Genomic DNA, 13,476 nt, shown 5'->3' with positions numbered 1-13,476 from the left:
AAGATGCCACCAGAAAACTACTAGAGCTAATCAATGAATTTGGTAAAGTAGCAGGATACAAAATTAATGCAAAGAAATCTCTTGCATTCCTATACAATAATGATGAAAAATCTGAAAGAGAAATTAAGGAAACACTCCCACTTACCACTGCAACAAAAAGAATAAAATACCTAGGAATAAACCTGCCTAGGGAGACAAAAGACCTGTATGCAGAAAACTATAAGACACTGATGAAAGAAATTAAAGATGATACCAACAGATGGGGAGATATACCATGTTCTTGCATTGGAAGAATCAATTTTGTGAAAATGACTATACTACCCAAAGTGATCTACAGATTCAATGCAATCCCTATCAAATTACCAATGGCATTTTTTACAGAACTAGAACAAAAAATCTTAAAATTTCTATGGAGACACAAAAGACCCCGAATAGCCAAAGCAGTCTTGAGGGATAAAAATGGAGCTGGAGGAATCAGACTCCCTGACTTCAGACTATACTACAAAGCTACAGTCATCAAGACAATATGCTACTGGCACAAAAACAGAAACATAGATCAATGGAACAAGATAGAAAGCCCAGAGATAAACCCACACACATATGGTCATCTTATCTTTGATAAAGGTAGCAAGAATATACAGTGGAGAAAAGACAGCATCTTCAATAAGTGGTGCTGGGAAAACTGGACAGCTACATGTAAAAGAATGAAATTAGAACACTCCCTAACACCATACACAAAAATAAACTCAAAATGGATTTGAGACCTTAATGTAAGACCGGACACTATAAAACTCTTAAAGGAAAACATAGGAAGAGCACTCTTTGACATAAATCACAGCAAGATCTTTTTGGATCCACCTCCTAGAGTAATGGAAATAAAAATAAACAAATGGGACCTAATGAAACTTAAAAGCTTTTGCACAGCAAAGGAAACCATAAACAAGACAAAAAGACAACCTTCAGAATGGGAGAAAATATTTGCCAATGAACCAACAGACAAAGGATTAATCTCCAAAATATATAAACAGCTCATACAGCTCAATATTAAAAAAATAAACAACCCAATCCAAAAATGGGCAGAAGACCTAAATAGACATTTCTCCAAAGAAGACATACAGATGGCCAAGAAGCACATGAAAAGCTGTTCAACATCACTAATTATTAGAGAAATGCAAATCAAAACTACAATGAGGTATCACCTCACACCAGTTAGAATGGGCATCATCAGAAAATCTACAAACAACAAATGCTGGAGAGGGTGTGGAGAAAACAGAACCCTATTGCACTGTTGGTGGGAATGTAAATTGATACACCCACTATGGAGAACAGTATAGAGGTTCCTTAAAAAAGTAAAAATAGAATTACCATATGATCCAGCAATCCCACTACTGGGTATATACCCAGAGAAAACCATAATTCAACAAGACACATGCACCTCAATGTTCATTGCAGCACTATTTACAATAGCCAGGTCATGGAAGCAAACTAAGTGCCCAAAGATAAAGAAGTGTGGTACATATATACAATGGAATATTACTCAGCCATAAAAAGGAACGAAATTGGGACATTTGTTGAGACGTGGCTGGATCTAGAGATTGTCATACAGAGTGAAGTAAGTCAGAAAGAGAAAAACAAATATCGTATATTAACTCATATATGTGGAACGTAGAAAAATGGTACAGATGAACCAGTTTGCAGGGCAGAAATTGAGACACAGATGTAGCGAACAACCGTATGGACACCAAGGGGGGAAAGCAGCGGGGCGGTGGAGACGGTGGTGTGATGAATTGGGAGATTGGGATTGACATGTATACACTGATGTGTATAAAATGGATGACTAATAAGAACCTGCTTTATAAAAAAATAAATTAAATGAAAGCATAAAAAAAAGAAATTAATCTAGGGGTGTGGGTGTGTTAGATTATAACAGGTAAAGCTTGGAGAGAAAGGACAAAGTTAAGGAACAATTATTGTATTTGAGGCATGAAATGACAGGCTCCTGGCTGAGAAGATTTAAAGTAGAAAAAGAAAGCAAGCAACATAAGGGCAATAGGCATTATGTGATAAATAGCGATTGAGTGGCTATTAAGAGAAAGCTAAAACACATTAGTGAAGGTGCCGACTAAAGGTATAAAAAGGAAAACAGAAGGATAAAAATGGAAGGGAGGGGCTTTGCTTGTGGCACAGTGGTTAAGAATCTACACAGGTTCGAGCCCTGGTGCGGGAAGATCCCACATGCTGCAGAGCAACTAAGCCCGTGCGCCACAACTGAGCCTGTGCTCTAGAGCCTGTGAGCCACAACTACTAAGCCCACGTGCCTCGAGACCGTGCTCCACAACAAGAGAAGCCACCACAATGAGAAGACTGCGCACCGCAACTGAAGAGTAGCCCCCACTCGTCACAACTAGAGAAAGCCCACGCACAGCAATGAAGACCCCACGTAGCCAAAAATAGATAAATAAATTTATTTTAGAAAAATGGAAGGGAGAAGGAGAAAAAAATAATTTTTCAAGTATGAAAGACGTTGTCTTCTACAAACAACACACAAAAAAATACAAAGTAATCAAAAGGCGGTTTAGCAGATTCACATAATAAGGAAATAAATTAGTAATAATTCAGCAGGCAGTTGTTGAGCATACCTAAAGACAGGATTGTTCTGTGCTCGAGAATTCAAAGCTAAATAAGATGTAGAATACAGTCTCTGAATTCAAATTGCTTACACTTTACTGCAGGAAGACAGACAAAATAGAAAAATTCAAGATAACACGGTAAATTAATCAAGAGTCAAATGCATGATGCCGTAGGGAAGTATAAACACAACATAATAAGGCTTTCTTAATAATTTACTATAGGTGATAAGACCTCTTGTTGCTTATGATTTTTTATAACATATGGAAAAAATAGACTTTTTTTTACTGAGTCGTTCAACAAATGTTTATTGAGTACCTACTATGTGCCAGGCATTTAGGATTAGAGAACAAAATTGATGTGATTCCTTCCCTTATGGAAGGTATAGTCCATACTGTGAAAGATAAAAGCAAGTAAACAGGTGATTACAACAGTGTTATAATGGGGGGGATAGTGTTAAGAAAACACAAAGGAGGGAACCTATCTGGAGAAAGTGAAGTAAGACCTAAGGATGAGTAGGAGTCACCCAGGGGGTGAGATGTGTTGCAGAGAAGTCTATAGGGGAGTAAGGCAAGAGTCTTTAAAGCAGAGGAAATAGACGTGCAAAGGTCTGGAGTCAAGAGAGAGAAAACAGCCTGTGTTCAATTAACTGAAATTGTTCAATATACTTCTAGTGTAGTTTAGTGTGAGCTAAGGTTGAAGTGTCAGAGTGGGGACTGGGTAGTTAGGTTTTAGCAAGGAATGAAGCTGGAGAGTTTGGAAGGATCCAGATCATATATTGCTTCATAGTCATTTGAATTCTGAACATTTTGCTGAGAGCAGTTTTAAGCAAGGAAATGACATTCTCAAATTTGTGTCCTACTTTATAAGATCACTCTGGCTACACTATGGAGAACGGGTTAGAGAGGCACAAGATTAGAGGCAGAAAGTCCAACTTAGAAGGTCCAGGATATCTGCAGCTGGAGACAGCTTGGAGAAAAATGACTAGATTTTTGAGATTTACAGGCTAGAATCAAGAGAAACAGGTTTGAGGGTTTAGTTCCAGAGCCTAGAGTCTGATGTTCCTCGGAGACATTATAACAGTCACTGTGAGGTGGCTAAAGGCTAGTCCTTCCAAGCTCCCTTGTGCTAGCAGTGGCCATGTAACACAGTTCTAGCCAGTGAGTCTGGATGGTACCACCACTTCCTCCTTACTGCCCTGAATACAAAGTTGTGGCAGCCCTCTTGTGACCCTGAGGGAAAGGCCAAAGGAATTGCTAAAATGACAACCCTGATAATGATGAGCCACTTAATCAATCCCAGCTGCCATCTATCTTTCAGATGCTTTGTATACACAGATACTTGATTTCCTACTTATTGGTTGGGTTTACTACTTACAGCTGAGTAACACCTAAACTACATGCAATTTGAAGATTTCCAGGACAGTGAGATATATGGGTCTGCAGTAAAGCTGGCTGGAAGGCTGGGGAACTCCAGGAATCATCAGCATATAAATGGCAACTAAATTTGAAGAAGTGGATGAGGTAACCCTGGAAGCGCAAGAAGCACACAGAGGGGCAAAGTCAGAACCCTTAAAAACACGAATATTTAAAAGTTAGGCAAGGAAAGAGGAGGAGGTTGGGATAAAGTGTTCAAAGATGTAGGAAAAAGAATACCAGGAAGCTGGTGTCATAGAAGCCAAGCATGGAGAGCTTTCCAAAGAAGGGAGGCCAATACCCACTAAGGTGCTGCTGAGAAGAGCTTTCTTCTCTTGGTTACCTGCTACTTAGCTTTCACAAATCTCAAATTATACAGTATCCTCTGGGAACTCTCTGACCCCCCAAGATCCCTCTTATGTGTCTCTGTAGCTCTAGGCACTTGTTCCATCTTCTCATGCTGTGCTGTAATTGCTTGTCTTGTCTATCTCTGCCTTTCTTCCCCGTGCCACACCACAAGGCTGTAATTAAACCCTGAGGGGGCAGAAATCAGTGTGTCTTATTCATATTTGCACCCCCAATTCCTAGCACAGTACCTGGTACATAGCAGGCTCTTGGAAGGTTTTGTAAGATCAGGGGCCCAACACTGTAGGAAAATTCTGAAGAGGGGACCCAGGAAGAAAAACGCTATGCAAATAGGATGAAACACTATGATTATTGGGATGTTAATCATTTGGTGCTAGAAGACTGTGTGAAAGGGGAGAAATGAAGGAAAAATGGTGGTGGGTCTTAGCTCTGGTGATTTAAAAGGTTGGAAAGATACTGGTGCAAATGTAGGAGATAGGTTTAAACCCAAAGAACAAAGCTCGAGCCTCTCAGCTGCTTGGAGGCAAGGACCTATGGTGTTACGCTTTCCTTGCCCAGTCTCTTTCTCTAGACTGTAAATTCCTTGAGGGCAGGGGTCGTATTATCAGTGTCTGAAACTAAGGGGTGCTCAATAAATGTTTACTGAATATAGTATATCTCTGTTTCCCCAGTGCCTACCACAATGCCCGGCACCCGGATGGTGCTCAATGAAAGGCTACTGAACGAAAGGATAGCTGGGCTTCGGGTGCAGATGAAGCGGGAGGGCGACCGAGTCACGACATAAGTGCGCCCAGGTAAGGAGAGAGAGTGGGTTTCCAGACAGGTTGAGCGCCACCTTCGCTGCCCTTCGTTTTGCATACATCCCTCCACCTCTCCATCACGCGAGCCCTGTACGCGAAGCACTAGGAGGACAAAGTAACACACCTCTCCCGGGTGACTCCGAACAAATCACTCCTTCCCGACCTCAGATCTGCCCAACCTGCTTACCAGACGCCCGGCAGTCCGGCTCCAGGTCCTCAGCACACACGCTGCAGCCATCTTACTCCGGAAATGACAATTGCTCGGAGGTTGGAGGAGTTGCCTGCGCGGGGGACCTATTGGGAGCCGGGAAACGAGCCTTCCCCTGAGGCCTGAGCGGCCAATGGAGAGCGAAGGAACGAGCCTCCCACCCAACAGCCAGTCAGGGAGCGGGGCGGGGCTGAGATAACCGTGGGGGTGGGGTGGGGAAGCCCTGCGGAGTGGGAGAAGAGACAAGTGGGGAGGAGGACTGCCCAAATTTAGTTTCAGGGACAAAGTTGGGTGAGGCACAGCTGTGTAAGTACATGTGCGCCAACGATCATATTTTAAGTGCAAGTAATGGGGGAGATGGAGTATGTTAAGGAAACAAAGGAAGGGCACTCACCTGGAGAAATTTACGTTGAAGTAAGGTCTGAGGGGTAAGTAGGAGAAAGCAAAAACAAAAACAAAAACCTTCCTTCAGCTTGTATTGTAACTGCTTGATTACAGAAAATGGGACATTTCTATACTTTGTAGCAAGGATCTGTACCGCTAGTTGAGTCAAGTCTATACTGGAATACTTTCCCATGACGGGCATTTCTTACTCGCATTGTGTTCTTGGTTACCGAAACTGGCCTTTCGATTTTTTATTTTTTTCATGGACGATAAACAAGGTTACCATAATGTCTAAGACAAATGTCATCGCCATTATCTTTCCTTTTTAGGGAATCTGTCAGATGTAGCTGCCCAGCATATGCAAGAATGTCAGACATACTACCTGTATTTATTTGCCTCTTGGAGAAATGTCAAATTGAGGTCAGTGGAACTGGTAAAGAAAAGATCAGAGCTCTAATGGTCAGTCCTCCTCACAGCAACTAAGAAACCAATTTCTAGAAATGTCCACGATGATATTTGTCTGTTCTTCCTCTTATAAGGGAATGAAAATCTGTACAGATGTCTAAAGAATTACAGAGAACAAAACCGGAACAAAGGCAAAATCATAAATTCTCAACACTGAAGATTAGTGGCCGTAAAACAAAATCTCAGGTACTTCACAAATTCACTGTCGGATATTACTCAAACTCACACTTTTTATTTTGCTTTATTTGCCTTTCAGTGTATTTCACACACACACGCACACACACACAAACTGTAAGCAATAGATTTAAATCATAACCTTTATAAGAAAACCTGGGATAGTCAAAGAACTTTGATTTTTTTTAACTTTCCCACTAACAAAACATTTTATAGGCACAAATAATATATTTCATGATACTACATGCATGTGTTTGTATAAAAAGATTAAGTAGCTGTGCCTTTGAATTGAATTATTTTTCTTCCCAGAGCCCCTATACTACCTTCTTCCTCTTAACTTTCCCTTTGACTCTACATTCTCTTAAGGAAATGTCTAGTTTACTTCTTTTCTTTTATACTCTTTACCTCAACATGATTACTGCTTCCAAATTCAGTATGGTATGTTTCCTTATCCTTCCTTCCAACATCAAGAGATATGCCACATAGTCACTAGTTAATCCTTTCACTTGAGCTCGAAAGAACCAAATAACCCATTTCTTCTCTTTTTAAAAATTTAATTGAGGGAATTCCCTGGTGGTCTAGTGGTTAGGATTCTGAGCTTCCACTGTAGGGGGCCTGGGTTTGATCTCTGGTGGGGGAACTAAGATCCCACAAGCTGCGCCGGTGCGGCCAAATAATAATAATAATAATAATTGAATGATTGATTGTTACCTGGAAATTCTACTCTTAGGTATCTACCCAAGAGAAATAAAAACATATGTCCACATAAAGACTAGTACAAGAATGTTCTTAACAGCCTTATTTATATTAGCCAAAACCTAGAAACTGCCCAAATGTCCTCCATACGTAAATGAATAAACAAACTGTGGTGTATTCATATAATGGAATATTATTCATCACTAGCAATGACTGAAGTAATGATACATGCTTTAACATGAATGAACCTCAAAAATATTATGCTAAGTAAAAGGAGCCAGATCCAGAAGGTCACATATTGCCTGATTCCATTTGTATGGAATGTCCAGAGAAGGCAAATCTATAGAGACAGAAAGCAGATTAGTGGTTGCCTAGCACTGGGGGTGAGAATGGGGAATGACTGCAAAGGGGCAAGAGAAAGATTTTTGTGAACAATACGGAGATTTTTAATATATTTACAAAGTTGTAAAACCATTACCACCATCTAATTCCAGAACATTTTCATCACCTACCGAAAGAAACCCCATGCCCATTAGCAATCAATTCCCATTCTGGAACTCCCTCCCACCCCTGAGTCCCTGATACTACTCGTCTACTTTCTGACTCTATAAATTTACCTGTTCTGGACATTTCATATAAAAGGAATCATACAATATGTGGCTTTTATGACTAGCTAATGTTCTCAGGGTTCATCTATTTTACACATGTATCGGTGCTTTACTCCTTTTTATGGCCGAATAATATTTCATTTTGCAGATATAAATATTTTTGTTTATCCACTCATCTGTCAATAGATATTTGGGTTGTTTCCACTTTTGGGCTATTGTGAATGCTGCTATGAACATTAATGTGCAAGTTTTTGTGTAGATATGTGTTTTATTTTTCTTGGGTGTATACCTAAGAGTTGAATTGCTGGGTTGCACGATAACCGTATGTTTAATACTTTGAGGAACTGCCAGACTGTTTTCAAAGGTGGCTGCACCATTTCACATTCTCACTAGCAGTGTATGAAGGTCCTGGTTCCTTCACATCCTCATCAACTCTTGTTATTGTCTGTCTTTTTCATTATAACCATGCGAGTGGATATAAAGTGATATTGAAACGGAGCAGGACCCTACGGTCCTTGCCCCCTGCCCCCCCCATATCCTCAGCCTGCCTTTTGTCTGTGGAAACACTTTAGCCAAAGAATAAGTTTAATCAGAGAAGTGAGAAAATGCAGAAACAAAGGAAAACAGTCAAAGGAGACCAAATAATAATAGTTTAATCATTAAGCATAGTCAAGGACCTTTATTTCCTCCTTAAGGGCTATAGATAATATTCTGGGCCATATCCTGTGAGCTGTTTTGCAGCTACTGAAGCCCCCACCAGGTGAAGGAGGATGACTACATGATGACCAAACTGAAGCCATGACATAAGCTTCCACAGTTCTGAGAACTGGCCTCAAAGAAATGGGAACAAACCCTGGAACTAAAGATTAATCAGTAATCTTGAAACAACCAAGATGATGCTGATCAGACCACCACATTACTTATTTCAAGATGACTGTCAGAGCTGACCATGCTGTTCTGCTCCCTCCCTCTGCCTATACAGCCCTGAAACTCCCCTTTAAAAGCCCCTGTCCCCTGAGCAACAATCAGGAGCTGGTTCTCTTGCAGGAGTCCACCCCCCGGTTGCCGGCCTCCGAAATAAAGCAAACTTTCCTTTCCTACCAACACTTGCCTCTCAAGAATTGAGAGAATTGTCTTTGAATTATCTTTCACGTGGTGTTCAGTAATATTTCATTGTGATTTTGATTTGCGTTTCACTAATGACGAATGATGCTGAACATCTTTTCATGTGCTTATTGGCCATTTGTATATCTTCTTTGGAGAAATGTCTATTCAAATCCTTTGCCCATTTAAAAATTGGGTTGTCTTTTTATTTTGGCATTGTAATAGTTCTTTATATATTCTAGATACTAGACTCATCAGATATATGACTTACAAATATTTTCTCCCATTCTTTTTTTTTTTTTGGCGGTACGCGGGCCTCTCACTGTTGTGGCCTCTCCCGTTGCGGAGCACAGGCTCCGGACGCGCAGGCTCAGCGGCCATGGCTCACGGGCCTAGCTGCTCCGTGGCATGTGGGATCTTCCCAGACCGGGGCACGAACCTGTGTCCCCTGCATCGGCAGGTGGACTCTCAACCACTGCGCCACCAGGGAAGCCCTCTCCCATTCTTTAGTTTGTCTTTTCACTTTCCTGATAGTAACCTTTGAAGTACAAAAGTTTTTTTATTTTAATTAAATTGAAGTCCAATTTATTTTTAAAAAATTGTGCTTCGGGTGTCATAGCTCAGAAGCCATCAACTAATCCAAGGTTATGAAGAGTTACATCTATATCGTCTTCTAAAAGTTTTATAGTTTTAGCTCTTATATTTAGGGCTTTGACCCATTTTGAGTTAATTTTTAAAATATTATGGGAGATATTTAAGTCTTTAAATCATCTTGAAATGGTTTTTGTGTATGGTGTGAAATACAAATCCAATTTCATTTTTTCTTACAGTTAACCTGTTGTTTCCACACCGTAAACTGAAGAGTTCTTCTTTTCCCACTGATCTGCCATCTCATCTGTCAAAGAAATCAGTTTAAGGGCTCTAAGTAATCTATTTATCACTGTACCAATCTCACATTATCTTAATTAGTGTAGAGAAATAACTGAGGACATGGAAAGGAGACTTGGCCCATAAGCCCCCCACCCCCCCCCCCCCCCCCCCCCCCCCCCGGCTAACCGGGGGCGTGCGAATAAGCCAGAACTGCAAACAGTCCTGGATGCTTTGGGCACTGATCCATGAAATGTCCTCGGTATAATCAGAATAATGGGAACACAAGGAAATGTCCTTGTGCTGCTTTTGAGCTCAAGGACGAAGCACAGCATGACTTCAAGAAAGCCCATTGTTGCTTGTATAATCAGTGAAAGCATATGTAGCTGCTTTGGCATTTCTGGAATGTTAAGAAAACAAATCTTAAGGTGTAAACATAGATAATGCTTAAATAAAAGTCACCACAGCAGGATGAGACGGCGCTGTATTGCCTGAGCGAGCAGCAGCCCTCTACTGTTGTGTTTCTGCACAATTCATCTCGTGTGATGAGCTTACTTTCAGCCCTGTCATAAGAAACTACAACATTTGGCGCCCGAACAGGGACCTGAAGGTAAGTCTCGAGGTCACGCGGGACCGAAGGGGATTTTTGTACGCTAAAGAGTAAAGCGAAACCTTCGGGAAGAGTAGAGTCATGGGGAATTCTCCCTCAGTGGAATGTCACTACATTAGACTCCTGAAACAGTTATTACGGAGTTCTGGAGTGAAAGTGAAACAAGAATCTTTTGATGAATTGTTTGCGGAGATTCGTAAACATTGTTATTGGTTTCAACCTACTGGTCATAACCAGTTGAATTTAAAAGTTTGGAAACAGGTTATGCGAGCATTAAGAAGAGCTCATCAGTATGGAGACCCTATATCTGTCCGTGTCTGGTCTCTCTGTAATCTAATTTCTCTTGCCCTGGAATCATTACAATCTGAGACTGAAAGTGAAAATGGGGCGCGCCCTCAGCGTCCGAATTCTGCTCCCGATCACTCTGCTACTTTTCGTACTCTGTCCCGTGAATCTCCTATAGAGGACCTTCCTCCGCCTCCTCCTCTTATGTCTGAGACAGGAGAGGATTTTTCGGGCTCTAGTGATGAAGGGGCTCTTTCTGATGATGATAAAGGTCGGGAGCAAGCTAGTAAACAAAATGAGATGCCACTTTCTCAACAGAATGAGATTTCTGATATACTTTCAAAGTTGAAAAATTTGATGGCTAAATTGGAAGAAAATAAAAACAATGCTACCACCCCTTCATATCAGGAGCCATGTCCTACTATTCCTTCGGCTCCTCCTTTAGAATTAGCAGCTTATCCTGTTGGAGCCTCTCGTCAGTTTCGATTTCCTCTAAAACCTGAATGTAATAAACTTTTATTGGAAGAAGAGATGAATAAGGAAGAAAAACAATATTCTGAACCATTTTTTGCTTTCCCTATTGTTAGACAAGCTATGCCTGCTAACGATCAATTCCCGAATGGATATATGAATGTTGAGGATAACCCTCATGATTTTAAAATTTTAAAAATGCTAAAAGAAGCCATTAATGCATATGGGATGCATTCTAATTATGTTCAAGGACTTTTGTCTGGGTATGCTTCCAAAAACATATTAATTCCTCAGGATTGGGAGGCACTTGCCAGGACTGTTCTTGAACCTGGACAATATATGCAGTTTAAGACTTGGTGGAAAGAAGAAGCTGAAAACATGGCAAGGACTAATGTGGCCCGTAATCCTCCAGGGCCACTTTTAGATGAATTAATAGGAGCAGGCGCATTTAGTAATGTACAAGCTCAAGCTGAATTTGACGATTTACGAATCATTCAAATATGTATGTGTTGTTTGCGAGCATGGCTACGAGTGGAACCCCCTGGAAAAACAGCACAATCTTTTACTAAGTTAATGCAAGGGCCTGGTGAGCCTTACACAGATTTCTTGTCTAGATTGCGTGCAGCCATTCAAAGAGCTGTAGCACAAATAGACGTGCAAGATTTATTATTACAATCCTTGGCCTTTGAGAATGCAAATCCTGAATGCTAGAAGGCATTGCAGCCTTTACGAGCTGTAAACGCTCCACTTGAAGAGTATATAAAAGCTTGCCATGATATTGGATCTCCTACTTATCATGCCAATTTACTTGCAGCTGCCATAACTGGAGGGTTGAAAGATAATCGTACTAAATGTTGCAATTGTGGAAAGTATGGACATATGAGGCGAGATTGTCGAAAAGGGCAAGGCCAAATATCAAAACAGGTTAAGAATGAACAGCCACCTGGTATGTCGCCGGTGTGGTAAAGGACAACACTGGACTAATGAATGCCGTTCCAAAAGGGATAAGTTAGGAAATCTTTTGCCTCCACGAGATAATGTCTCGGGAAACGGGAAGCTAGGTCCAACCCGGGGCCGCAACAACAATACGGGAAAAGCGACGGTAAATTCTCAACAGTATCCTGTAAGCGATGGCAGCTTTCATCAGACACTACAGGACAATCTCAACATCGGCTCTTAGTTACTGATCTCATGCATGCTACCAGCGGCAGTGCTGCCATTGACTTAATTGCTCCTCGAGATTATATCCTTACGCCAGCAGGAGGAGTTCACAAATTAGCTACAGGAGTTTATGGGCCTATACCTGCAGGAACCGTGGGACTATTATTAGGACGAAGTAGTTTGACTCTGCAGGGTGTAACAGCTCATACTGGAGTTATTGATGAGGATTATAATGGAGAAATTTCTATTATGATTTCTGTTACAAAACCTATAGAATTTAATAAAGGACAAAGAATTGCTCAATTGTTACTGTTACCATATATAAAACAAGCAGCCGCCCCGGTAAAGCGTACTGGGGGGTTCGGCAGCACGGGAAAAAATGTTTTTTGGCAATCCTTTATCGATGATCAACGTCCCCAATTAACGATTACCTTTAATAATAATGTGAAATGTGTGGGCCTTGTTGATACGGGAGCCGATGTGTCTATAATAAAACAGTCTGAATGGCCTTCACTTTAGCTTCATAGAAATTCTGGGTTTTGAGAGGACAAGTACCCTTCACCTCATTCTTTTTAAATTATTCTTGCACTTTTGTTCTTTCATATAAATTTTAGAATTGTCTTGTCAGGCTCCTTAAAAAAGTCCTGTGGGCATTTGATTGGAATTTTATTGAAACTATATTTTCAATAATATATCTAAAGATTCTTTGAGGTTTTCTTTTTTTAACTTTTTATTTTATATTGGAGTACAGTTGATTAACAATGTTGTGTTAGTTGCAGGTGTATAACAAAGTGATTCAGTTATACATATACATGTATCTATTCTTTTTCAAATTCTTTTCCCAGTTAGGTTGTTACAGAATATTGAGCAGAGTTCTCTGTGCTATACAGTAGGTCCTTATTGGTTATCTATTTTAAATATAGCTGTGTGTACATATCAATCCCAAACTCCCTAACTATCCCCCCCCACCATAAGTTCATTCTCTAAGTCTGTGAGTCTGTTTCTGTTCTGTAAATTTGTATCATTTTTTAAAGATTCCGCATATAAGCAATATCATATGATATTTGTCTTTCTCTGTCTGACTTACTTCACTCAGTATGACAATCTCTAGGTCCATCCATGTTGCTGCAAATGGCATTATTTCTATGTAGGTGATCATATCACCTGTGAATAATGACGGTGTTGTTTTTGTCTGTCCAGTCTTGTGTCTTTCATCTCTTTCTTGTAAAATCTG

At 40.6% G+C, this 13,476-nt stretch overlaps 1 protein-coding gene and 1 long non-coding RNA gene across 3 annotated transcripts in view; one reads left to right on the top strand and one right to left on the bottom strand.

Annotated features, from left to right (window-relative positions):
- The window catches only part of DBT (dihydrolipoamide branched chain transacylase E2), a 42,344-nt gene extending 36,890 nt beyond the window's left edge, over window positions 1-5,454 (bottom strand). The window contains exon 1 of one of the 2 annotated variants that reach the window (XM_029230733.1): window positions 5,397-5,454. In XM_029230733.1, coding sequence (XP_029086566.1) covers window positions 5,397-5,447 — 51 coding nt within the window. In that variant the 5' untranslated portion in view covers window positions 5,448-5,454. The remainder of the gene's footprint in view (window positions 1-5,396) is intronic. The other variant, XM_029230734.1, reaches the window with a different exon arrangement.
- Window positions 5,455-5,662: 208 nt separating this feature from the next.
- LOC114899583 lies at window positions 5,663-9,860 on the top strand. The gene is made up of 4 exons (XR_003794614.1): window positions 5,663-5,845; window positions 6,131-6,221; window positions 6,341-6,452; window positions 9,679-9,860. It is a non-coding gene; the product is annotated as an uncharacterized LOC114899583 (long non-coding RNA).
- Window positions 9,861-13,476: the final 3,616 nt, after the last annotated feature.

The sequence above is a fragment of the Monodon monoceros genome, unplaced genomic scaffold, assembly GCF_005190385.1.
Source record: "Monodon monoceros isolate NGI ecotype Baffin Bay Population unplaced genomic scaffold, NGI_Narwhal_1 Super_Scaffold_18, whole genome shotgun sequence".
Classification (NCBI taxonomy): Eukaryota; Metazoa; Chordata; class Mammalia; order Artiodactyla; family Monodontidae; genus Monodon; species Monodon monoceros.
The sequence above is the reverse complement of the archived record's forward strand: the minus strand, read 5'-3'. Positions and strand labels throughout refer to the sequence as shown.